At 37.2% G+C, this 25,165-nt stretch overlaps 1 protein-coding gene across 6 annotated transcripts in view; it reads right to left on the minus strand.

The window, feature by feature from the left end:
- Positions 1 to 25,165, minus strand: part of LRBA (LPS responsive beige-like anchor protein) — a 758,742-nt gene that overhangs the window by 34,839 nt on the left and 698,738 nt on the right. For 5 of the 6 annotated variants that reach the window (XM_032412965.1, XM_032412964.1, XM_032412967.1 and 2 more), the window contains 4 exons: positions 17,303 to 17,392; positions 12,993 to 13,185; positions 8,120 to 8,182; positions 2,890 to 3,045 (listed from right to left, as the gene is read on the minus strand). In XM_032412965.1, coding sequence (XP_032268856.1) covers positions 2,890 to 3,045; positions 8,120 to 8,182; positions 12,993 to 13,185; positions 17,303 to 17,392 — 502 coding nt within the window. The remainder of the gene's footprint in view (positions 1 to 2,889; positions 3,046 to 8,119; positions 8,183 to 12,992; positions 13,186 to 17,302; positions 17,393 to 25,165) is intronic. The other variant, XM_032412966.1, reaches the window with a different exon arrangement.

The following is a 25,165-nucleotide window of genomic DNA, read 5'->3' on the forward strand; positions in this document are numbered from 1 at the left end:
AAAAATTCAAGCTCAGGACTCTACACCACTGAATCTAAAATGTGGCCTGAAAATAATTCCCACTGCCGAGGGAAGGTTTTATTGTTGCCTCTGCTGTTCTGGTGGTGTCCCGAAAACATGATTTATGTTTAAAGAATTTTCTGTTACAACCATGTTTCTCTCCCCCACCCCACCCCACCCTGAATCTAATAAGAGAAGGTTTTTTTTTGTTTTTTTGTTTTGGCTTATGTGCTAAAATATAATTGAATTCAACACTTGTGATAGCTTTGCTATTATATATTATTGATCATACAATTTTCCCCTTGCTTCTCTGACAAATTGAAAGGAGAAAATATTTAATATCCCTATTGTCAAAAAACACAAACACATATTACCCTAATTGAAATTATTTTAAATAAAACTAGCATCAGAGTTTGTATATATTAAGATACTAGGACTATCATTTCAGGATTTTTTCATAACTTTTCTGGCAAGTATAAATATTGTACAAGCTAAGTCCCACTGAAAGGAAGTTTAAAATAAGGCTACCACTTATAAAAATGTTTTACATACACACAGACTCACATATTTTAAAAAACAGTAAAGTGGAAGGTTTTTGGAAAGAGGGGAAGGAATGTTATCTAGCTTATCAAGTCTAACATAACATGGAAGACATACTAGGAACTTAGTGTTGTAAATTATAGCATTTTCCCAAATTAACCAATATTGACAGGTGTACCTATCTATATAAGATAATATGGTAGAAGCACAAAGAATGCTACATTTGAAGTCAGAAGAGCTGGCTCCAAGGCCCAGTTCAATCACCACTATCTATATGAATTTCAACAAGTTACTTAAACCTCAGTTTCATCATCTGAAAAATGGGGATAAAGATACCTGTTCTATCTATCTCACAGGACAGCTGTGGGGCTGAAACAGTATCATGTATATGAAAGAACTCTGTAAATTCTAAAGAACTGTGTGTGAATGCGTTATTTTAATTATTAGTATTACATAACAGTGAGGTTAGCTCTACAAATATTAATATTCAGTGCTTTTTAAAAATGACGTGGAATGTCAGCAAGCTCAAAAATCCTCAGATGTCAAAACTAAAGATTGACATAATGTGTGATTCCACTTACGTAACATTCTGGAAGATGCAAAATTACAGAGATGAAGAACGGTTCTGTAGGGCAAGGCTGAGATGGGGGAAAAAGGGGACTATAAAAAGGCAGCACAGGGAATTTGGGGGATGACAGAACTGCTCTGCATCTTTATTGTGGTGGTTATGTAATTCTGCACATTGCCCAAACTTATAGAACTTTAACCCCAAAAGAATTAATTTTATCATATGTAAATTATAAGAAAATTTTTTAAATGTGTAAAAAACAATAAGCCATCTAAAAGAATGTTTAAGAAAATTTTGTGAAAGAACGTAGCAATTTTAATCTGAACATTTTTGCAAAAAGGGAGTACAATTTAAGGTCAAATGATTCTAAGCTATCATTACCATAATAGTGAAAGAAGAGGTTAAATTTTAAATTTAATTATTAAATCAGAGAAAATTCATTCTAATAATAAATAATTTTAGGAGCACATCAACCCCCATGGCATTTTTTAAGAATTCTAGAGGAGTTTTAGGCTCAGTAGCAATCAACCTCATAGACCTAAACATGCAGTAAGCACCTAACTAATGAGAAAGACTTGAATAATGATATTTTCTTTCTGGACCTACAGAAGGTAGGATGCAAATTATAAAACTAGATCATCGGTTCCATAAAAGAAAAAAAAAACATGACAAACCAACAAGATCATGGCAAAAACAACTTCTAGGGTTCTATATGAACAGTACATATTTGACTATTTTTCCCTACTTTCTCATGGCTGTATTATGGTACTATGATCAAAATGCATAAGGACAAAGTCCTTGAATAACCAACAGTTAATTTTTCAATATATTATACTTAGTAAGGCAGAAACAAGGACTCATACATTCTATAAAGATTATTAACAAGACTGAAAAATGATTTACTATAAAACATTAAATTAACTAGAAATTTCAATTAAAAAGAATTTCCTATTCCTACCACATTTAAGCAAGCTATTTGTAGATCCTTGTCTTAGTTGAAATAATCTACTTCCACAGTATTATCAAGTTCTGATACATTAATATCTAATTTTAATTCTTTCAAATATTCAACTACATATTTACCGTAAGTTGATTTCCTCCTCTAACAGTTTCTAAAATACTTTAGAGAGACTTCATTAAACTTTTCAATTTTTCTCAATGTCCTATATACAAAAATTTATAAACATTTTAATAGATTGGATCTTCCATAATAATAGTGAGTTGAGCTTGGTTTGTCCCTTAGGGAGATGCATGCAAATGAATATACGGACTTAAAATTTTATATTCTAACAAGAGCTCCTGTCACATATAAAATCAGTAGTCAGCTACTTTCCTTCATGATGGTGTAGCTTTCAGCAAGATTCTATGCAGAATTGAGTGGAGGCAAGGTATCTACTAATAAGAAATACATTTAATGAGAATTTCCAGTAAGGAAAAAGAAAATGGGGGAAAATACACCTGTATGTGCATCTGCTATATGATTATGCATATACATGTATATATGGTATTTACAAACCTGGATGTGATTTCAAATGAATCATTCATTCCGTAAGCATGAGGCTTGGGAGATACACCTACTATAAAAAACTGCCTCTTAAAAGTATGCTGAAATTAACTTAATAGTGGACTATATAACAGATTTTTACTTAAAAGGGAAAAACCGTGTCTCTATGTCATACATTTTACAACTTTGTAATTACTGAAAGGAAGATGAGAGCATTCTAAGCCTCTCAACGCTACTTGTGGTTAACTTTAGTTCACTGATGAAGAAAGTAAGTTACCTGTGTCAGTAGAGTAGACTCGGAAACTCTTATCCCAGAAGCCACAGATGAGAATGTAGCGGTTGTCCGAAGTGATGACAAAGCACTGGGAATGGACTTGAATGCTCTGGTCTAAAAGGTCAGTGATTTGCCTCCTGTGCATTCCTGTATTGCTGGCTGTGAGAATAGAGGAAGAACAAAAATCCTACTAAACCCACAACACATGTACAAAAATCCTGTAATTTGTAACACTGGGGGTGGGGAGTGAGGGAGGAGAGGCAACACATTCCAGGATAAGAATATTTGATCTCTAATTTTAAATTTTAAACATAATAATATTTGAAAAACCAAACAGGAAAATATATCCGGCTATTGGAAAAATGTGGGTAGCTAAATTCAACATCTCAGTAAGAAATTTTGCCTCGAGGGAAAAATAATAACATACTACAATTTCAAAATAGTATACAATTCTCAGAACATGCTTTCTAGCTCTTGGGCAGGACCAAACTAGATTACAGTCTCCAGACTGTACCACAGTTAGGTTTGTGTTTCTGACGATCTCATTACACCCATTGTCATGAGAATGGATTCATGTTGTGACAATCTATTACCTTTAACTTTTTGTCACAGGAAAGAGATACTAGAATTTAAATGTCATATATTTGAAATACTGTAGCATCTTGGAGTACTTTGGCTTTAACAGGTCTTTAATTTGACTGGATGTGAACTCCCATTTCCCCTGTTTACAGCTGCACTTGCATGTAGGGAAAGGGTAGAATGACTATTAAAGATACTCGTAATTGAAAAAGTCAAAGCACAGCACACTGCCACTTTCTCAGTCCTTATGTAAGCAGTAAAACAAGACAGTCTGGCAGTGTGTTTTCAAAGCGCTACAGAGCACCTGATACGGGGTTTGTCACAAGGCACAAGGTCAGACACAGAGCAACATCAAGCACATAGGAAGAGTAATAATCCTTTAGAAATAGACTATCAAGTACGTCATTATCAGAAAAGGAATTTTCACTGAGAGGCCTTTTTTGGAACCATGAGGCCAACCAAAGAGAAAGCTTTCTTTCTAGTGACCTAGGGTTATTTCACCACCAGCCTTCCAATACAAATAATGGTTCTTGTAATAACAAAGGAACTTGATTGTACCAGAAATCAAAACAAACAAAATAAATTTCTGAATCTGATCATTACATTCTTTGTATCATAGTCTTCAGGGTTTTGTTTTGTTTTTTTGGAAAAAACCTCAACCTATAAATGTATTATTGATAAAAATAAAAAATAGAAAAATATTCATTGTACATAATAACTAAGTTAATGTGACCAACCTGAGAGAAGGTGCAGAAAGTAATGCAGAAGAAAATAAGTGTTCAAAATACTTTCCAGTGCTGTACTGGAAACCACTGGGGACACAGAGAAATAAACTTCCCTGCCCTCATGGCAAACGTATACATAGACATACTGCAAGATTCTGCTAGCGTCTGTCTGTACAACTTAACCATGTAAGATCATTAGAGAACTATTTGATAATAGGCTTCATATACTTTGGGGGGATTAATGAACTAGAAAGTGATAGCAGTAGTAAAAAGGGTAGAATTCTATTTGGGGATCACTCCCCTGCCATCTACTTCCCACACAAAGGGAAGCTGCTGGCAAAGGAAAAAAGCTTTTATGGGGATCATAGTGAATCACAGAGAGACATTAGTATCCTACCGTAGTGAAGCTGTGTGGTACAACTTAGATCTTTTATTCCAAGAAATCTAGCAAATAAAGACAAGGTATGTAGTACTTTCTACACTGGTTACTACAGTACTTCATTCCACATGAAAACTGTAAAAATGTTTATTTTTGTTACTATTTATATGACTTTTGCTTCTATGATATAAACCTTCACTGGTCTTTGGCCTTTTCCTTTTTAGGAGAGGGCATGGTCTCTTAGGAGGACCTCGTTTCACAGATCTGGGCATGTGCATAATTTTGAATTGAGTGATCACAACGTACCCCCTCCAATGGGTAAAGACTGATGCCCTTTCAGCATTCAAATGAACTATTTTCTAAGTAAATGCTTACCTGTAATTTAATATTGCAACTCCCCCTGCCATCCAGCCAGCCAGGGCGCCATCCATCCATCCATCCATCCATCCATCCAATTATATAACCTATTTTCCTCACAACTGCCTTTCTTTTATCTTGTCTCCTGAGATTCAGTACTGAAGGTATTTTTATTTAATGAAAATTAGGTATATTTGTCTAAATAAGCAGTCTTCAAACTGGAGCATGCATACCCCTGGCAGGAGGGTGGTATAAGATTTCCCAAGAGATAAACAGGCACAGATGGTTTTAAGGGAATCAATTTCTAGTTCCTCAACTTTTGTATGTTCTCTTCTCTGAAACAGATTTGCCTGAGAACTCTCCTATGAGTTTTCCTTTCTTACATCCCTTTTTGCATGCTCTTCTTCCACTAAATAAAATAAAGGCATGTTTCTTTCCTATCCAGAATTTTACTATGGTGCTTTATTTCCGGGTATAAAAATCTCTTGAGATGCAAATAAGGGGACAATTCAAAATACTGATGTGAAGCTGAAAAGTGAATGCCAAGGTATCAAATCATTCTGCAGGGCAGGTGGTTTCCAATTCATTGCTTTCAATAAAATGGAAGGAGGAGCTAATCATGATGTCAACTGATAGATCATGAAAAATAAATTTCAATGATAGATTGTTAAAATGATCATTTAATGATAGACCATGAAAATAATTCTTAATAATAGATTACTATATAAATTTTGTCACATAATTTGGAAAGAGTTCAAAGATTTGAATGACATTGTTAAAACAAAATTCTTTCCTTTCCCATCTATTTTCTTATGTGAGTAACTTTCCCCAGAGCTTCCACCGGCTAAAAAAAAAAAAAAAAAAAGATAGGATAGAACCGTTGATGAATCCTGTCTCATTCAGCAACAAATAATGTTCATTCATAAATACTTGAGCAAAGGGGGGGCGCGGTGGAAGCCCTATCCATTTCATTAAAGATATTTCCAATAAATGCTTGTTTTTATGTTTAATAATCTCTACTAAAATTTATAATTTTAATAAGTGTGTAGTAATAATATTTGTAATGATAACTCAGTGTGGATTAGTTTTTAGAAAAACTAAGTCTCATGGTCATAGGAAATTTTAACATTTAAATTTACATACCTATATTTAATTTTCCATGTATTTTTATTGCTGAAAAGTAAAATAGGATAATCAATTTGGAAAAGTTAAAATAAAATTGTTAGGGGAAGTAGAATAAAAATATAAATTTAAGATGAAAAAGGAATGATACAAAATTTTCAACTGTTAAGAGCTTTTTTGTGCATTTTTTTAAAAACAGAAAAATGGTGACCATCAATTCACTTTGATATTTACATTCCATTCGATATATTTAAAATTTTATACACTATGCAAGAAATTATAGCCTTCGCAACTATATAAACTTGTGATGAAAACTTTCAGATGCTCCATTAAAAATATGTGAGAAGGTATATGGTTTTAAACAGTATTTTAGGGGATACAGAGAGAACAGTCTGGTGACCAATAATGTAGAGTAGGGAAGAAAACTATGGCCTGGGCCTGGTTTTGTATATAAAGTTTTATTGGAACACAGCAATACTCATTTGTTTATATATTGTCTATGGCTGCTTTTGTCCTATAACAGAATTAAATAGTTGTGTCTGGGACCTTATGGTCTATGAAGCCTAAAATATTTACTATCTGGCCCTTTACCGAAAAAGTTTACCCATGCCTGGTCTGAAGGGTGACAGTTGCTGAAATCATTTAATTAGACTTGACTGTAGGATATTCATTGTCAAGTTTTAAGGCAAACATGATTTATACTTCATAAATGATGCTTTTAAAGGACGTATCAAATAGACTTTATTTTCCTGACTTTTAAAACTTTACCCAAGTGAACATTTTATTTTTTAATATATGGCAAATCATATGTACTCAAATCAAAAGATGATTTAGGAATCAGTAGTATTTATGCTTGCGGTGGTTAATTCCTTCTTAGATTTCTGCTTATATGTGGGGGACTGATAAATGAATCAGTTTTGAGCTTAACGTTATTTCAGTTCATTTGCAAATGGTAGTCACTTAGCTCTCTACTGAAACAACAAGGGTTTTAAAGACAAAAAAGGTGACTGACACATAGGGAACCCCTTGGATTTTAAAATAATAAGTCAGCTCATTCATCTGCTTTATTTAAAAACTTAAAAATTTTAACAAATTTATGTGCCAGGGAAATTTAACAAAATCACAAGCTAAGCATCCACATTGGTAGCATACCCCTACAACTAGGCAATTAAGTTTTTTATTCTAAAAGTTACTGAATAGCATCTTTAAAAACAAGAAATGTTAGTATGTTCATATCAGTAACATTCTCAGTGAAGCCACATCCGAAATCCCACCCATAAGAATGAAAAATGCTAAACTAGAGATTTCAACTTAACTGACTGAAAAAGCACAGAAGCAATTAAGTATTCGAAGTCATCTGCTACGGATGCTCATTTCATCCCAAAGGCTCTTCCTGGTCTCCTCCCTTTTCCCTTTTCCCCCCTTGAACAAATTTAACCTCCAATGGCAATTTATTGGGCTGTAGGACCATAGGAAAATGAATACAAATATCTTAACACTGCCATTGGCTGGGCAATATATTTCAACTTCGAAACTGCTCTGCAATTGCACATTAATCCCCTCAGACTGAACAGAGGGTCCAGGAAGAAAGGATTGATCTCCTTTAATGATGAAACCCTGGCACTACAGTTTTATTTTTCACAACACAGTGCTGCTAAGAACCCCACTGTTATTATGAAAATTTCCCTAGCAAAGGAGCTCCATCACATTACCGGTGCACCAATTCATCATAACGTGCCTCGCTCCTGCTCATCAACAAGTCTGAGTGATGAAAAGATCCAATATTATCCTGACAGTACTTCATGCGCATTCTCAATCACACATTATTACAGCATCCATATTAATTTTCAGTGACACGCGTCCTAGGCCTGTTCAAATTAGGCAAACCAACGAGGGGGAGTTGATGAAATACCAGCATAGCCACAGCTCATTGCATTCCAATTTGCATGCAAATGGTTTATCAGGAAAATTCCATTCCCAGCAACCAGCAAGTGAAAAACAACTGTAATCTACACTTCAGGGCCACCATACAGAGCTTAATGAATCGCAAAGAGAGAAAGAAGTGACAGACCTATGAGAGGATCGATTTCCACTGGCAGCTGGTATGGCTGGTCTTGTACTGCACCTTGATGAGCTGGAATTCACAAAAGATTAAAAAAAAAAAAAAGCATTATTTTTCATATACTAAACTACATAAAAATGCTTAAGTCAAGTCTTACGTAGAATTGTTTCCAACCTCCAAATCTCTCAAACACTTTTGTGAAATTTAAAGAAAAAAAAATCCAGGTGCTTTTATGGCTAGCTTATGAAACATTTATTTTAGATTAGTGCTGTTCTGAACATGTGCCATCAGCAGCGGCTCCGGTCCTGGGCCATAAGCTATAGCAGATGCTTGACTGGCAACCTCTGATGCTGCAACAAAACAAAATTAAGTGGTAAAGCGCGCTGAAAACAAAATGTGACAACCATCTGCTGACTGGAGCAAATACTGTTTTTTTGTTACTTCTTAAAAAGGCAGTTTTGAGGGCTACAGCACAAAGGATCCACAAAAACGTCAATTTATGATGGCGAAAGGGAAAGCTCTAAGTCAGGGAACATTTAATGTTTCATCCATCACTTAAAACCAATCAATTGAAAGTTTGAATAAAAATAAAGAAAGCTATCCGCAGATAAATGTTTTAGTTAAATGCATTTGGCTGAAATATTTTCCTCAAGATTGGATTGAGGTTTTTAAGAAAAGTTTTATTAATATTTAATATTTCCATGGTTTCAATTTAAAAATACTCTGAGAAGCAAATGAGAAACAAAAATCAATCCATACTAAGAATAGTTTGTTCAAGTCTCAAAATGGTTCTAAAGATTCTTGCACACTTATTTTGTTATTGAAAGGAGATTCTTGAGGGCTGTTTCCCTGTGAAAGGTAGAAGGATTTAAAGAGGAAGAGCACTAGGGAGCAGGAACCACTGCCGGCTACTTACGCAGACTTAGGCAAGCATAAACCCGAAAATGAAGGCTTTGGAGCAGATGAGCTTTTCAGCTTTGTAATTCTGGGAGTTAAATTCTGGGCCCTTTTCCAAATTATTTTCCCCGAATGACTCAGCCATCACTCTGGTCAGTATCTGCCTTTTATAGACTCATCAGCATTTAAACTACTGCTTAGTTGGTATCAGAACTCTGCTTAATACCGTCATATTTTAGGGAATTTTTCTGACTGTCCTTGAGGGGCTGCAAAGAAAAATGGGGTACGTTCCAATGACTTCATTAGATTATTTCTAAAACTTATTATGTCATCATTTCCCCTGTTAGCAAATACCGACTTTTCAAGGTGGTTTCAAAGATCATTAATACTGATAAAACACCTGAGTAAGTACAATATTAGCACTAAAAATTATAGTTGAGTACGTATAAGAAATTAAAGTAGCTGAAGAAAGGAAGCTGTATAACTCAGTCTTTTTTACCGAAGGCACTGTCTGCTGATCACTGGCTCTGCCAGCAAAGAAATCACAAGACATGTACAGGGAATGTTCAGGGAGAATGCACCATAGCCTCTGATTTACCCCACAGTGCCACTTACTTCCAGTAATACCAGTGCTGATTAACATCAATACCTTGATAATTATTCTCTACTTCTCTTAGAATCTGGGGTCATAGAGACACGAAAGACACAGTGTCGGTGAAACTTAGGAGGGTACTATCTTTGGTCGTGCCTCAAATTCCAGTGCTGCCACTGAACCCCTTGTGACCTTGGGCAAGTTATGTAGCCTCTGTGGTTCAGTTCCCTGATCAGGAAAATGGGTTAGACTGAACAATATGAAATTAACAACCCCTGACATCTTGACCTATAAAGAGGCGATTTCATATGGTTCAACCTAAATATAGAACCTACATCCTAAGACTGTTGAGGGGATTCAGTGAGTTAATACATGTAAAATGATTAAAACAGTATCTAGAACCTAGAGAATGCTCTATAAACGTTAGCTGCTATTCTTTTATTTTGTTCGCAGGTCCTGTAAGGTTCTGTGAAGGAGAAGGAAAAATAAAGATGACTTTTTTTTTTTTTTTTTTAAATCAGGACTCAGACACTGCTGAAAGAAATGACAGGAGCTAGCTGTCTAATGAACAAACTATGGAAATCACAGTTTCTCAGAAAAGGACCAGAATCTAAATTTTAAAAAAAGTAGTAGAACATGAATTTAATATTCATTGCAGAAAAACTGTTAGGGATTTCTGACATTTTTTTCCTGACATTTGTTTTAAATCAAGGCATATCAAGGCAAGGGAAAGGTAGAACAAGATAGGATGAAAGATCAGATTTATATAAACATACTTGAAATGGGACACAGATTTAATAAAATGGACGCTTAATATTTTTAGGTGTAGGTATAAGCTCAGAATTGGAGATCACATTGTAGAAGGATAAGTACTTGTGTATTCCCATATGTATTTATCTGGTGAGGAGCTGCTGTGTCATACTGTAAAGCCAGAGGGCAGGAACAAAACACAAGGGACATGTGTCTAAATGGGTGTCTCTCTATTGTGGGGGCCCCCAAATGTGGGGTGAAAGCCAAAGGCATGGGAGGTGAAAGAATTCACCTGAGGCAGAACAAAGGAGAAGTTTACTGAATATACTGCAGGGGAGTGGTGGGCAGGGCAGCAGAGGAGAGACAGTCTGCCAGGAGGTAGTGGCTGGGCGCTGCTTTTAAAGGGAGAAGGTGAGGAGGTATGCGATGTGGGGAATCTTCCCTTCTTTGGGAACTGTGCCTCATTGTAAGTAGCCCACTGGTTAGTTAGGGCCTATGGGTATTTTGAGGTCGGGCGCCTTGGGGGACCTGTCGGTATTCTATCACTCAAGCCTACTTGCCTAAAAGCAGCCTCGACATTCCCCACTGACAGATCAGCAATGACAAATCTTAGACATTCGCGTGGAGGTTTCATCCTCAGTAGTACAGACACAAAGAAGGCTCACTGGGGAGAATAAGAGGCAAAGAACTGGCAAAACATATGCAGTCCTCCACGCTTTTATCTCACAGAATGGAGAGCTTGGGCTGGGAACAGCTGGGTGTACCTTAGGTGGTACTTCAGCGGAGGGATGCTGCTCCTAAAGCACTTTACATATCTATAGAAAAACTGGAAGTAGGGAAAAGAACACCTGACGACCAAGCACTGAGGCAAGCAGGCTTTCCAGTCAGGGAAATGGGCTTGCTCACGATTCGAGCGCCAGGAGCTGTCATCAGTACTTCTGGAGTATCAGCTGGAGACCTAGTGAGTAGCCCTTGGGGGGAGCCCGCTCGGTTGCTGCTGAGCTTGCTCTTTGCTACGCTCAACGAAAGACAGTGGCAGAGAGTAGCCAGGGCTTTCCAGCAACTGAAAAGGTTTGTTTCCCCTTATACACGTTGTCATTCGGTTTAAACTGAAGAAGTTCTCAGAGCTGCCCCGAACAGCCCCTGAGGACAGGCATCACTGTGCTGGCCCTGATGCTGCACACACTGGTGCTTTCGCAGAGCTCTAGGAGTAAATGCACACCGACTAGGTAAATCCTCTAGTGGATTAGATAGCATACACCACCAGCATGTTTTTCCTCTAACGAGTGGTATTAGAGAATCCAAAAGTCACATTTGTTAAATGATAATCTTTATTCCCAAAATATGTCATCCGCATGCACATTTACCACTGCAAGGTAAGTTCACTTGAAGAAAAAGGAATACAAGGACCTAATAATAGAGATAGGATATACCTGCCTCGATTTCTACCTTCTCTACTTTTTCTGAAATCTGTTCTCTAATCAAATACTAGCATTCATTTCCTTTCTAATAGCCAGGAAAATGGCCATATTTAATAAATTCTGATACCAACCACGGATTCTTCATGATGGCTACCTTACTGAGCAAAGTCAGTGCACCAAGTTTTTGCTTGAATGTTAATTCAATTCTGTTCCATTCTAAGAGCTTTTGCATTTAAATTGGCATGAGGCCCTGTTCAAGAATGTATATTTTTTGCAACCAGTTCAGGTATTATAATGAGCAGTACTTTATGTACACTTTACAGATTTAATGACAAGTTATCAGACTATTAAAATCTATCTCTTAAAATTTCCTACCTAAAACAATGGCTTGGAAAAAAGCCTATAATCCTCAGGACTTTAAAAGGTTTTCCTTCTTAAAAACAGAATTTCTAACTAGTGGCCAAAAAGAACAGTGCTACATCCAGATCCCAACATTCCGTTCTAATGAGAGGCAATAAATCATAGAGGGGTGATCATAAAATGTGAGTCAGAAAACTTGGGTTCAAACCTGGCTCTGCCACTGACTGGCCCATATGTGATCCTGAAAAAGGCAAGCTCCCTGGGGCTCAGTATCTTCCCTGGTAAAACGTAGGGCTGGATTAGATGAACTCTCTGGTCTCCTCAAACTTTGGTTTATGATTCTAATGGTTATTTCAGTATCGTGCCTTAGTTACCCTAACTATTCAACACTTAATGGGAAAACAGAATGTACTTATGGGTTTGTAATATTCTGGCTCTGTAATTTAAGTGTTCTTTTTTTCTGTCATCCATGACAAATACTATGACGTCATGCACAAAAAGGCACATTAAGTAGACAATCAAAAGTGTTGAGTACATGAATAAGTGGAAAAAATGAGACCATCTGATAAATATATACTATTTATGGACACAATATAGAATATTATATTAAAATAGAGAAATAATATTTATCTACAAGAAATAAAGACAAACCACCAGATGCCAAAGAACAGTTTATCTTTTAACATTTGTATTCTATGCCTCAGAGGGAACTTCTTTAAGCCTTTCAAACTATTAAATATTTGATTCAGACTAATGCTTGAAAATTGAAAAGTTTCAATGTTGAGATACAATATATTGAAGTAGATATTTTTCCTCAGTATTCAGCAGGTACTATGCATCATAATGTTATTTCTTTACTTACCAGGAAGGCTGTGCCACTTGTTCACCGCGAATAACCTGTTAGCAGTGACTGTGATTACTGCAGGAGTCGCCAGGCCAGGCTGCGTGTTAGCTGCCACGTGAGTGACAGGGGAGTTGGAGGGAAACTTTAGGACCATGATAACATCCTGCTGGGCTTGGTCTGTGAACATCAATGGACTCTGCAGGAGGAGATACTGTTGAGTGGGCATGACAAGACCCAAATATACAAGAAGGAAAAGACAAAGAAAGACAAGAAAGAGAGAGGGTGAAGGAAAAGAAGAGGAAAGACTATGTTAACACAAGTTGCAACTGAGAGTGTGGTGAGCAGAAAGGTTTATAGAAAACAGCAATTAGGATTGGCTTGTTTTTCACGTATGTCATTAGCTGAATGTTTTGGTGACTGAAGTAGAATAACATTAACAGAAACATTTTAAAAATCCATAGATTTTATTAGCTCTTTTCCCCACCCCACTCCCATGAAGGACTAAAGAAATGATTTGATTTAGATTCTAAATAGGCAAAGTATTGGGGATTGCCTTAAACCATTCCAATTGCTAGTATGTGTCAAGTACAAAAAAAAAAAAAAAAAGAATGAGGATAGGCAATAGGTACAAAAGCAAGGCAAGTAACTTCCAAAGATCATCAAAGTTGTGTTGAGCTAGCACAAAGATTTTGACAACTAAATAAAGAGATATTTAAAACAAACATATTTATAAATAATAGTTATACAGCATGTATTATTACAATCGAGAAATAACTTACGAACGTAATATACAAACTTAATTATAAAGGTGTTTCAAAGCAATGCATAATTAAATGTACTTGTAAAAACAATATATTTATATAGTGTACCAAGTCATAAACACTGCCCTATTATAATGCAAATCCTGCTCTTTTCTGCTATGCCTGAGCATAAAAAGAAATACCTAGATGCCCCTCCTCTCTGGGTAAAAAAAAAAAACAAACTAAACTAAAGCCCAAGACTTCTGATTTCTCCTTTGAAAAGCAGCAAGTAATTGAACATGTTAAACAAAAAACACTGTCTGTTCTAATAACTAGCAACAAAATAAATCTTGAAGACTACTAAGGATTTAGAACATTCCTACAACTCATATGTCATAATCCAAGACATATAAAACACCACTGTGATTTACCGGCTTTATTTATATGTTGTGGTAGTATGCTATCACACAGTAATTGCACTGTGCATTTCCAGCAATCCTCTTCTACCATGTCTGTTTTCTAATAGCTGATTAGTATCATTCACAATTGAAACACTTTGATGAAGTGCTTCTGGCTGCTTTCCTACTGCCGTATTTCAAAACACCAGGTATATGTAAATGTGTAGGCACATATATTTAACACGTATTTATTCAGAACTGCTAATAAAAAATTAAATACATTTGCATTTTTATTATCAGTCCTTTTAAAAAAGTTATTAAGAGTACTTAGAAAAACATATTGCACTAAGAATTCCTATTTGCACTCTTTGCATAAAGGTGTAAATAAAGGCAACTAATAAGCTACCCAGACACCCTTCTGAGCAAGTGGCTAAAAGCCAATCAATATTATGAGTTAATCCTCCCTGGATGCTCATTCAATTAAAGGTGTCAGTAATGCCTCATCTGATGTGGCCTCAATTAAATCCAACTATCTGATGGTGTGAAAACACAGGGGGATACAGCAACAGCAGTGAGGCCAGACAAATAGGCAGCCTTCGTGGGCCTGCTAATTACTACACCTGGTGTATATTATGGCTCACGCACTTAACGCAGCACGAGGTGGCTTTAATTTCTGTTATATTCGTGCGGGGGGGGGGGGGTGCACTGAAGGTTGATGGGGGGGACTCATCTAAATGGTAGTAAAAACAATAAACATTGGGCCTTTGATTTTTAAAACCTCTATATCAATTAGTAATTTTTGTTACACAAAGAACCTTTTATACAGTTTTTAAGAAATTCTGTGGAATTGGGCAAAAATGAGAAACAATGAGCGACAACAAACACAATACCCTAACAAGCTAGTTTTGAAGAAGTCCTGGGAAAAGGAAATGAACATCGTTTCAGAATACCAAGCCTTATTTTTCAATTATGTAGTTTAAAAAAATAATATTTACTAAAGTCAATCTATAAACTCTGAGAAAGAGTATAACATACATCATAAAGTGTCACTGAAAGGAAGTTGATACTTATTTTTGAGCTTAACAGCTCGTATTGTAAATACGATTAGACTGAAACTGAATAATTCCAATGTTTATGCCCTTAAAAAAAATACAGAAAAATCTCTAATGTGTCGGAAGAATGTCTTGTTTACATAGTGACTCTAGTGGGCCAACTCTCAGCCACATGGCAAGGACAAGCCACTTCCACGGAGAGCCGTAGACATCATATCCAGAACTGTCCACCGCATTTTTACAAGCTCTCCCTCCAGCCTGTTTCTACATACTCCATTTTGACTAGTGCTCCCAATGCAGGCAAGCAGTGGGAAACTCTTGGGAGTTTCACCATATCCTTGGCTGATAAGTATGGAATAGGGAGACATAAGAGACATAAGAGAAAGCACAGCGCAGCACACTGGGCTAGTCTACAGGGACGGCAACAGCTGTAGATGGGGAGGACAACGGGTAAAGCAGGGATAAGAGAAGCAAACATTCCTCTAATCCTGGGTGCCTCAGGGAGCTGCATCTAAGGTAGAAGGGGGAAACTGCTAACCAAATTTCATTCAGTTGTCCCAGATTAAGTGTACACTTGTTGACAACTCTGGTTTCTCTCCAACACACCTTTCTTTCCCACCCACGTATGTGTAACAGGAAAACACAATTTGCACAAGTCTGGAAAGGAGTTCAGGGATTCAATTCAGAGGATAAAGATAATGGAAAAGACTGTATCCCATCCTCATATGAGCATGTGCCTTCCTATCCTAGAAAGCTGAACTGCCTCAATGGATTCTTTTGCCATGGAGAAAGGCTTGGCAGTAGGAGCTCCCTCCTTGCCCCAGTGACCAAGGCTGACCAGGTAAAAGTCAGTGGAGCAGTGGAGGTGAGTGTCCATGAGCCTCCATCATAATAGCCTGAGTCTCACTGACAAGCTCTTACTAAAATTATTTCCAAACCACAAACAGAAATCATTCTTACTATTTTTTATGGCATTATCTTACAGTGTTCTTGTTAAATGTTTGCTTTTTATGTAATCTCTGCTCAGTAAAGTTACCCTTTATGCTCATTTAAATCTGATCTTACCTGTTTAAAAATGCTTAGGGGAAAACGTGATGCAAATAATTTAAAAAATGCTTGTAGTTTATTGTGATGGCCAACTCATATAACTAGAACAAGAAGAGAAAAAAGGTCTGGAAGGAGAAAGAAGATGACAAAGAGGGTGAAAGGGAAAAAGACACAAAGATGATGGCGAGATGGAAAAAGAAAGAAAAAAAGAAACAAAGAGCTAGAGGTGAAGGGGCCACATCTATATATCTTGCTCTCTTTGCTCCTGTCTCCTTGCCTTATTGGTCAAAATTCTACCATCTCCAACTCCTGATTCTGGGCTGGCCTCTGACTTGCTTTGACCAATAAAATATGGTGTAAATGATGTTATGTGAGTTCAAGAGCAAGCTTCAAAAAGTCTTGCAGAAGTGTTCTCTTGGAACACTGTTCCTACTGTGAAAGTAGCTTGAGCTAACTTCCTTGATGATGAAAGACCACATGGATAGAGGTCTGGCCACCTCAGCCCACCCCGCAGCAGTGCGTGAGGGAGCCAAGGTGAGAAGAGCAGAAGAAATGCCCGTCTAACCCTCAAAATCACGAGCAATATAAATCACTGTAGTAAGCTTTGGGTGGTATGGTAGACCAAACCATCTTTTCTTCTCACTGTGGTCCCTTATCCTCAGTAACAATATCCTACACATTAGGATTAGTTTTAAAATTCCCAAACTGAAAATCGTATTGGGATGTAAAGAACAAACACAATAGCAAAACTAATCTAGAAACTCATAGAATCGAATTAGAAAACTCATCCATCCTATGTCTGGAGCCATTATCCTGCAGTGAGAATATGTGACAATTATAAACCTTTTAATTCTGCAACACAAAACATGAGCTGATGAGATCCTAGAGCACTGGAGCTATGTTTACCTTTCCAAAGACTCCAGAACAGCATGTAATAATATTTGGCGGTTGTTAGCAGGTTGACAAACATCGCATAAAAAGAACAAACTCAGATGTGGTAGAGAATCTCAAGTACAACAAAACACGGTTATGAATGTTGAGCATGGTCTCAGAGAGAGGCAAGAAACGACAAGAGTGTAAGCAGCACTTACCATTTGCATAGCAGAGCCTCGGGGAGGATGGGGCTCTATGAGTAGTTGAGAAGGTGTCTGTCCAAAACTTCGAATTTGAGCTTCAACAGCCTGAAAAAGGCATGGGCAAGTTTGAGGGTTAAGAGGTGCTAATTATAGGCAGTAGAACCCACAACTGTCACCTGAAAATGTCATTCCATACTTCTGGCTTGTTTCACGTTGAAAATCAACTTTATGTTTTCACAGTGGGTCTAAGCACCTGGCAAGGGCATTGAGGGTGAGGTCATCCTTTAGTACTGTGTAAGCTTTCCTATAAAACCCTGCAAAACCTTCTCATCTTGCTCAGTGATATGAAACAGAAACCAGCTATTACAATCAGAAATTGTCCTTTTTGGCTTCATCTCTTTCTTGCACTTTTTTTTCCCTGCTTGCATCATCCCTGATGACTAAAGCTAATCTTTTACAGGTATAGAGAAAACCTACTGCTGCTTTGATTATAGGCCCCATTTCATCCTGGGAAGTAGAAAGGAGGAAAAAAGAAACATAGCACCTGTGAAAATGGTTTGGTGCTATTATTTTTGCCATAGGAAGAGCATTACTGTTGACAGTCTCTTTGAACAGGTGGCTAAACAACGAAGTAAAAGCCATATGTTGCATCCAAGCATGAGACAGTTAAACCAGGGACTAACTGAACATAAGAAACATGTGCATGCCCTTTCTGAAAGATGTGTGCACGCACCCTCCGCAAGGCACTCCCTTACCATGGATCTTCCTGTACACTAGCACAGATGCTCACTTCCCAATCACCAATAACTCCTTCATCATGGGAAACTACTAAATGCCAGATGCTATCACTGTCTGTAATTATTTTATTTGTTTACTTGTTTATGCCTTTCTCTTCCACTAAAATACAAGATCTATGAGAGCAAGGACCTGATCTATCTTCTTTACTGTCAGATCCCTAAATTGGATGAATGAATAAACAATATAGTAGGTGTGAGGAGAGAGAAGGAAGCACAGATATAGAAAGACTATTTGAACCCCCACAATAGTCAGGATTCTAACTTCCAGGTTAAATGAATGAGGAAAACCTCTCAAATTCATAAGCGAATATATATGTTCATCATGTTATTTTTTTTAATCCCTAAGAACACAGATCCTTAATTTTTATATGCTCTGCAGGACTGTAGGCAATTAATGTATCACAAACAAGGAAATGTAATCATTTTCTAGTATTAATTTCCTTTTTTTTATTTGTTGAGGATACCACTAGTAGTCCTTTACAATGAACCTTGTAAGAAACAATGATAGCAACTCATTCATTTATGCATTCAATAATCGTCAACTATGTATACAGCAGTATTAGGTCTTAATGTTTCTGCCCTTGAATGTATTCTCAGTATGGGAAGCAGGACAAATGTACTCAGAAGGTTAAACAGCAGTTTGACGTAGTCAGGCCAATAAGTTTAAGGAGTACTCTATGATTTGCTTAGGCAGAAAAGACTGGAAAACCCCTCTGTGAAAGCTGAGTGGTATGATGGCAGCAGCATGGGTTTTGAAGTCAAACAGACCATGTTCAAATCCTGAATGCATACCACTTACAAGCTCTATTATGATCTAGGTAAGTTATTTAATAACCACCTCTAAGTTTCAATTTTCTCTCCTGTAAAATGCGGATAATAGTAGTATCCAGCTCGTCATGCTATATTCAGAATTACATGATATTTATGTAAAAAACACCAAAGTGCTTAGTAGATTAGACATTCAATATGCAGTCAGCAAATATTCATTAAGGGCTGATAATAACAACAAATATTTATTTAGTACTTACTATTTACCAAGAACTTTTTGAAGTGCTTTACTATCTTGTATCAGTTAATCTTTAAACTATTTGATTTGAGTCCAGGCGCCTGGGTGGCTCAGTCAATTAAGCATCTACTCTTGATTTCGGCTTTGTTGGTGATCTCAGGGTTGTGAGATCTAGCCCTGTGTGGGGCTCCGAGCTCAGTGGGGAGTCTGCTTCTCTTGCTCTCCCTCTGCCCCTCCCCCTGCTCGCACACGCGCACACGCACTCTCTCTCAAATAAATAAATCTTTACAAAAACCAGACTATGATGTGAGCCCTTTATTATATCCATCTGTATCTATGAAGAAAATAATGCACAAAGAACTTAAGTATCTTGCCCAAGGTCACATAGTAATCAAATGACAGGCTCAAAATTTGCACCTACACAGCATGATTCTAGAGCTCATACTCTGAAGCTATCCTTTCTTCTTATCTGTTAGGTTCTGTGGCGAGGCCTGGGGATAAGACTGAGCACAAAAAAAAGCATGAGTCTACAATCAAATGAACGAATTAGTAAGTTATCATCATCATCATCCTCATCACAAGGCATGTTCAGACACAATTAGTAGAGTAGCATGGTTAGGTAAGTTTGGTTTTATATAGCAGGAGGTAAGGTTGGCCCTAGACTCTAGAAACAAGAAAAGGAGCCAAGAGGAAGCAAGGAATGGAGCCTATGATCATTTCAGAACTTTTAAGATTTTTTTCTGATGGGGTTAAATCAATTTATGATCAACATCAGGACAATTTTGAAGAAGAAAAAATATCACACAATGGGAGAACTTGAAGCCTAGAGGTAGTCACAAAGAAGGTGGGAGCACTGCTATTTCATGATATATGGATTTATGGACTGAGTTTATGAATGTGAATCTTAAATTTCTTTTAAGACCAGTTGGCAAAGCCAGCACCTTTACCCCTGACTGCTGCTTTTGGTGGTCCCTGCCCAACAGCCCACATGTCTTTCCCCTATTTAAATGTGGGGTGGGGGGAGATAACTTGCACACGTGGCCTGTGGCACTGACTTTGCCATTTTTCTGCTGTGTGATTTTGGGCAATTAGCTTAACCTCTGTTCCTCATACTAGATACTAATAATGCCTAGTTCACAGAATTATCTGGAAAATTAAATAATACCTACAAAGTACTTAGTATAGTACTTAGCACATACAAGGCACTAAACAGAATGCTGCATTATTATTAGGTTTGGGACTCAGCGTGATCCCCATCTAACACAGCTAAAATAGGGAAGGAAAGGAAGAAATGTTTCAGGAGTGAATAATGATAATGATGACCACATTGTTTTAGGAAACTGAAATCTGGCTCTAGATTTCAAAATATACTGCAGGGCTAAGCACCCAGAAACAAAAATTTCTCTTCAGAGGTTCAGAGACCAGTCCAAAAGAAAAGGGATTATATATCCCAACCCTATGGAAGCTGTGGTATTTGAAAGAAAGGGATAAATATTTATGGACTAAGGAAAAATCAACAGGTCTTGGAGAACGATGACTTTGAGCAATGAAGAAAAGACAGACTAATTCTTTTTCTTTTGAATTTGCATATTTTAGAGAGCAGTAAAGGAATGAATGGGATTTTTTTTAAAGATTTTATTTATTTTTGACAGAGATTGAGTGTAGAAGCAGGGGAAGCAGCAGGCAGAGGGAGAGGGAAAAGCAAGCTCCCCGCTCAGCAGGGAGCCTGATGTGGGGCTCGATCCCAGGACCCTGGAATCATGACCTGAGCCGAAGGCAGACGCCCAACCGTCTGAGCCACCCAGGCGCCCCAGGAATGAATAGAAATTTAAGTTTCTGTTGGAGAACTAGTTTGCCATAAGAAAATATATTTTATGTGACATGTGGAATCCGAAGTAATAGTGATAGCCATCTACCCATGTTGAGATATCCCATGAGCAAAAGAAAGCCCAAGATTGGCTCTGACATCAAAGATCAGTATTGATTTAGGTGTAATGTTAAGAGAAATGTTAAGTCAATGGTTTTAGATCCTTCTCTTTCCCTGTGCATATGTGTGTATTTTTAAGCAACAGAAATTACTTCCTTTTTCAAGTGAAATATAACATAAAACACCAATATATCAAAAACATAGGTATAGGGCTATCTACTTTAAAGGTGGACAAAGCCATGCTTAATAAACTTCCTTGGCAGCTCCTGAGACAATTCTGAGAAATCTTAGGGCTCTGGCACACAGTCTGAAACTCACTGGTTAAGCTCCAGGAAGAAAATACATGAGACCCACGCAAAAAAGGACCTAGAGCTGAACCTTGGGAAATACTCTTATTTCATATAAGGAACTAATGAAGAAAGCAGAGGAAGGAGAGGTTAGGAGTCAGGGAGCAGGATAGTGATATGGAAGCTGTGTAAGGTGAGAGTTCCAAACACAGAATGGTCAGTAACATTAACTACTACAGAGAAACTAAGAATAATGACATTATTGCATATAAATCTTAATTACAGATATAATTTAATGTAACTGGTCTTAATACTACATATCCTGCTTCACACTTTACATTGTTTTGAAGTGAAAATATGATGGGGTAAGACAACTTTCAAAAATACCAATGTTCTCTCTTTGTTTTCTTAAAGATTTATTTATTTATTTGAGAGAGAGAGAGAGAGCACGAGCTGTTGTGGGGGGGGGAGAGGGAGAGAAGCAGACTCCCTGCTGAGCATGGAGCCTGATGTGGGGCTCAATTCCAGGAACCTGAGATCATAACCTGAGCCAAAACCAAGAGTCCGACACTCAACTGACTGAGGCACCCAGGTGCCCCTCTTTTTTTTTTTTTTTTTTTTCTTTTAGAGAGAGAGAGAGTGCATGAGCAGGGGCAGAGGGAGAGGGCAAGAGAGAATCTTAAGCAGATTCCACGCCCAGCGCAGAGCCCCAGGTGGGGCTCAATCTCACAACCTGAACAGAAATCAAGAGTTGGACGCTTAACTGACTGAGTCACCCAGGGGCCCCACCAATGTCTCTTTTTAACACTTTTTTCTAAAAAGTCTTAAAATTTTAGAATTTGCACATTAGTGACCTCTTTCAGGAAAAGGCTTTTTCAAGTCATATAATATAATGGTCTGATTATTCTCTCTCAATGACAGAATAAAAGCTGTATTATCCCACACAGGTTAAATAATAATTTTCTTTCCAAGTCCTCCCAACATCTAAAAACACTACAGAATTCTTAGGCACAACTACTTTAATTCTTGACTAGCCTTTGAATTGTTGGTGATAAAAATACAATAGAAAGGACTTTTTCAAATGTGAAAATTATGGAGTAAGATTGTCAGGTAATATTTATAGTCTCAAATTCTTGTAGTCACACTTTATATCATCAACTGCAGTTCTAGATTCTTTTCATTGTTTCTACAACTCACCTACCATTTTTCAGGCACCCTGATCTTGGAAGCAGTCTACACTGTTGATCACACCCTAGTTTCTTCACATCCTCTCTTCTGTGGCTTTCATGGCTTTACCCTAGCTTAGTTCTCTAACCTTCTTAATTCTCTAACCTTCTTAATTCTCTGTCACTTGCTGACTTCTATTCTTTCTCATCCATAAATGAACTCATCACTGCAAGTTCTAACACTCTGAATTTCTCCATCTACACTTTCTGCCCTAGAATATTTTTCTGCTGTCATGATTTCAAATCTTTCTTCTATGGGAAAGATTTTCAAATCTAAAACCAGAGGATTACTGATTTCTATGAAGTGTCCATTTACACTGTTGCCTACTGGCCATCTATGTATACTGTGTGTATGGTATGTCTCAGCACACTTAACACATCTAAAATCTGGGAAAACTGATTTTATTCTAGCATTCTTTAGTCAAGGTTAGACTCCTATTTTGATTTTTCTTTTATGCTCAAATTCTTACTGATATTTTCAAATTTTACCTCCTCCTTTCACATATAATCTGTCACTGGACCCAATCACTTTTTTTCATAAAGTTTCTCATATCCCTCACTCCTTTCTGAATCCAGGTCCCTTATAATTTCAGGTACTGAGGACTGCAATAGTCTCTCTCTTTTTTTTAAAAGATTTTATTTGACAGAGAGAGACACAGCGAGAGAGGGAACACAAGCAGGGAGAGTGGGAGGGGGAGAAGCAGGCTTTCCGTGGAGCGGGGAGCATGATGTGGGGCTCGATCCCAGGACCTGGAATCATGACCTGAGCTGAAGGCAGATGCTTAACAACTGAGCCACCCAGGCGCCCCTGCAATAGTCTCTTTAGTTTAATTTCTTCTTTAATTTCTTCCTTCAGTGTATCCTGCAGAATTGTTTTCCCAAACTCCTTTTGCAATGTTCTCTTAATCAAATGATTTCAATTAATCTCCAGTAATTAAAAGGTAAAGGCCTAATGTCAGGCAATAAAGGTCTTCCCACATCTCTAACTTTTATTCCCTCATCCAATTCCCTCATACAGTGTGCTTTTTCAGTCATTTCTTACACAAATATAATCAGCTTTTTCTGCCTTACATTTGCTCTCATGTGACTGCACCTTCTAGAATGATCACCCTCATCTTCAATTTCCTGAGTCCTACCCCTCTCTAGAAAACCCTGCTTGAGTTCCACCTTTTTGGTGTACTATTTCCTAAATCTTATAGCCTGCTCATATTGCTGATTACACACTTGATTTAAGCTTCCTTGTAATGTTTTTTTTGTAACTTTTAATAATTACTAGTCTGTCTCTGCAACTGTACTACAAAGGGTGAGAATATCATATATTTTAGTAGTGTGCAGCATGTAGAACAGTCCCTTGCACATAGTATTCTTACAACAAAAAAGTGTACTGAGTGCCTATTATACATAGCAAGCTCACCCAGACCCTTTATGCCTCATCTTGGTTTGTACTGGGGACAAAACCAAGCTTGAGAGAATAAGCACAGTTCTTCACAAGGGGAAAATGTGGGGAAGGGGGAGAATGGGAAGTTAAGTGCAGGCTGATAGCTGCTATTCCTAAGACCAGTCTTTCAGGGAAGGTCTGAAAGATGTCAATGAAGACAGTAATTCTCATTTCTTCACCCCAACATAGCTGAGGGATATGACACTTCCGTGTCTCACCATACAGTGATTCTTAAGAGCCAAGTGAGAAACTCTGGGGGGATAGGCATGATTTGAAAAAGCCCCTTAAAGTAATTTTATTTATCACTCTTTCTTCACTTTTCCCTTCAGCCTTCCGTATAAAGCAATAGAAAATTTAGAGGCACAACTGAGGTTTGAAATCACAGGAAATACAGGTGTAAGATTCAGGAAAGTGGACTGGTAAAAGGGTAGCTTAATAAACTCTACCAAATGCCTAAACTGTTTTTAAGAACTTTCCTTCATCTAGATAGTTTTGGTTCCAGATGATAAAAATTGATTATGTTAAATTTTTATTATGGAATAATATATATGGAATAAGATAATGAATCCCCATGTACCCATTAGTTAATTTCAATAATTATTAACATATTTGGTTATGTTATAGGGGGCTCAGAAAATGCTAAAAAGATTCAATGAAAAACAAGAGACTGTTCCGGCTTTTAAGCAGTTCATTTTTTCACTTCTACTGTAAAATTATATTGAGAAAAAAAATATCCTATAATGACCAAAAATTATAAACATTAGCCAGCAGCCTTCATCTTTTTTCAGAGGAGTTAAATACACCTGGGCTTGCAAAGAGATGTTCAATCCTCATGTTGCAAATTTGATTATGTAACTTCGCTAGTTAAAATCCTTCCATCCAAATTCCTTTCCATGGGGTGGCATCACTCATGAAGTTAGGTATGCAGACACTAGACTCAGACTGGTTAATTTAAAATCTTAGCTTTTTTACATATTAGCTAAGTGACTTTGGGCAAGATACTTAACCTTCTGTGCCTTAGTTTCCTCATCTAAAAATGGTGATAATAAAGTGGGTATTTTATTGGGTTTTTATGAAGATTAAATGAGAGAATATAAAACATTTAGAACAATTCTTGACACAAAACAAGCTTGCAATCAGTGTTTGATACTATTATTACCTATATACATAAAAGACTTATTAACACAGTGCTGTTGA

This window comes from Phoca vitulina, unplaced genomic scaffold (genome assembly GCF_004348235.1).
Source record: "Phoca vitulina isolate PV1807 unplaced genomic scaffold, GSC_HSeal_1.0 scaffold14, whole genome shotgun sequence".
Classification (NCBI taxonomy): Eukaryota; Metazoa; Chordata; class Mammalia; order Carnivora; family Phocidae; genus Phoca; species Phoca vitulina.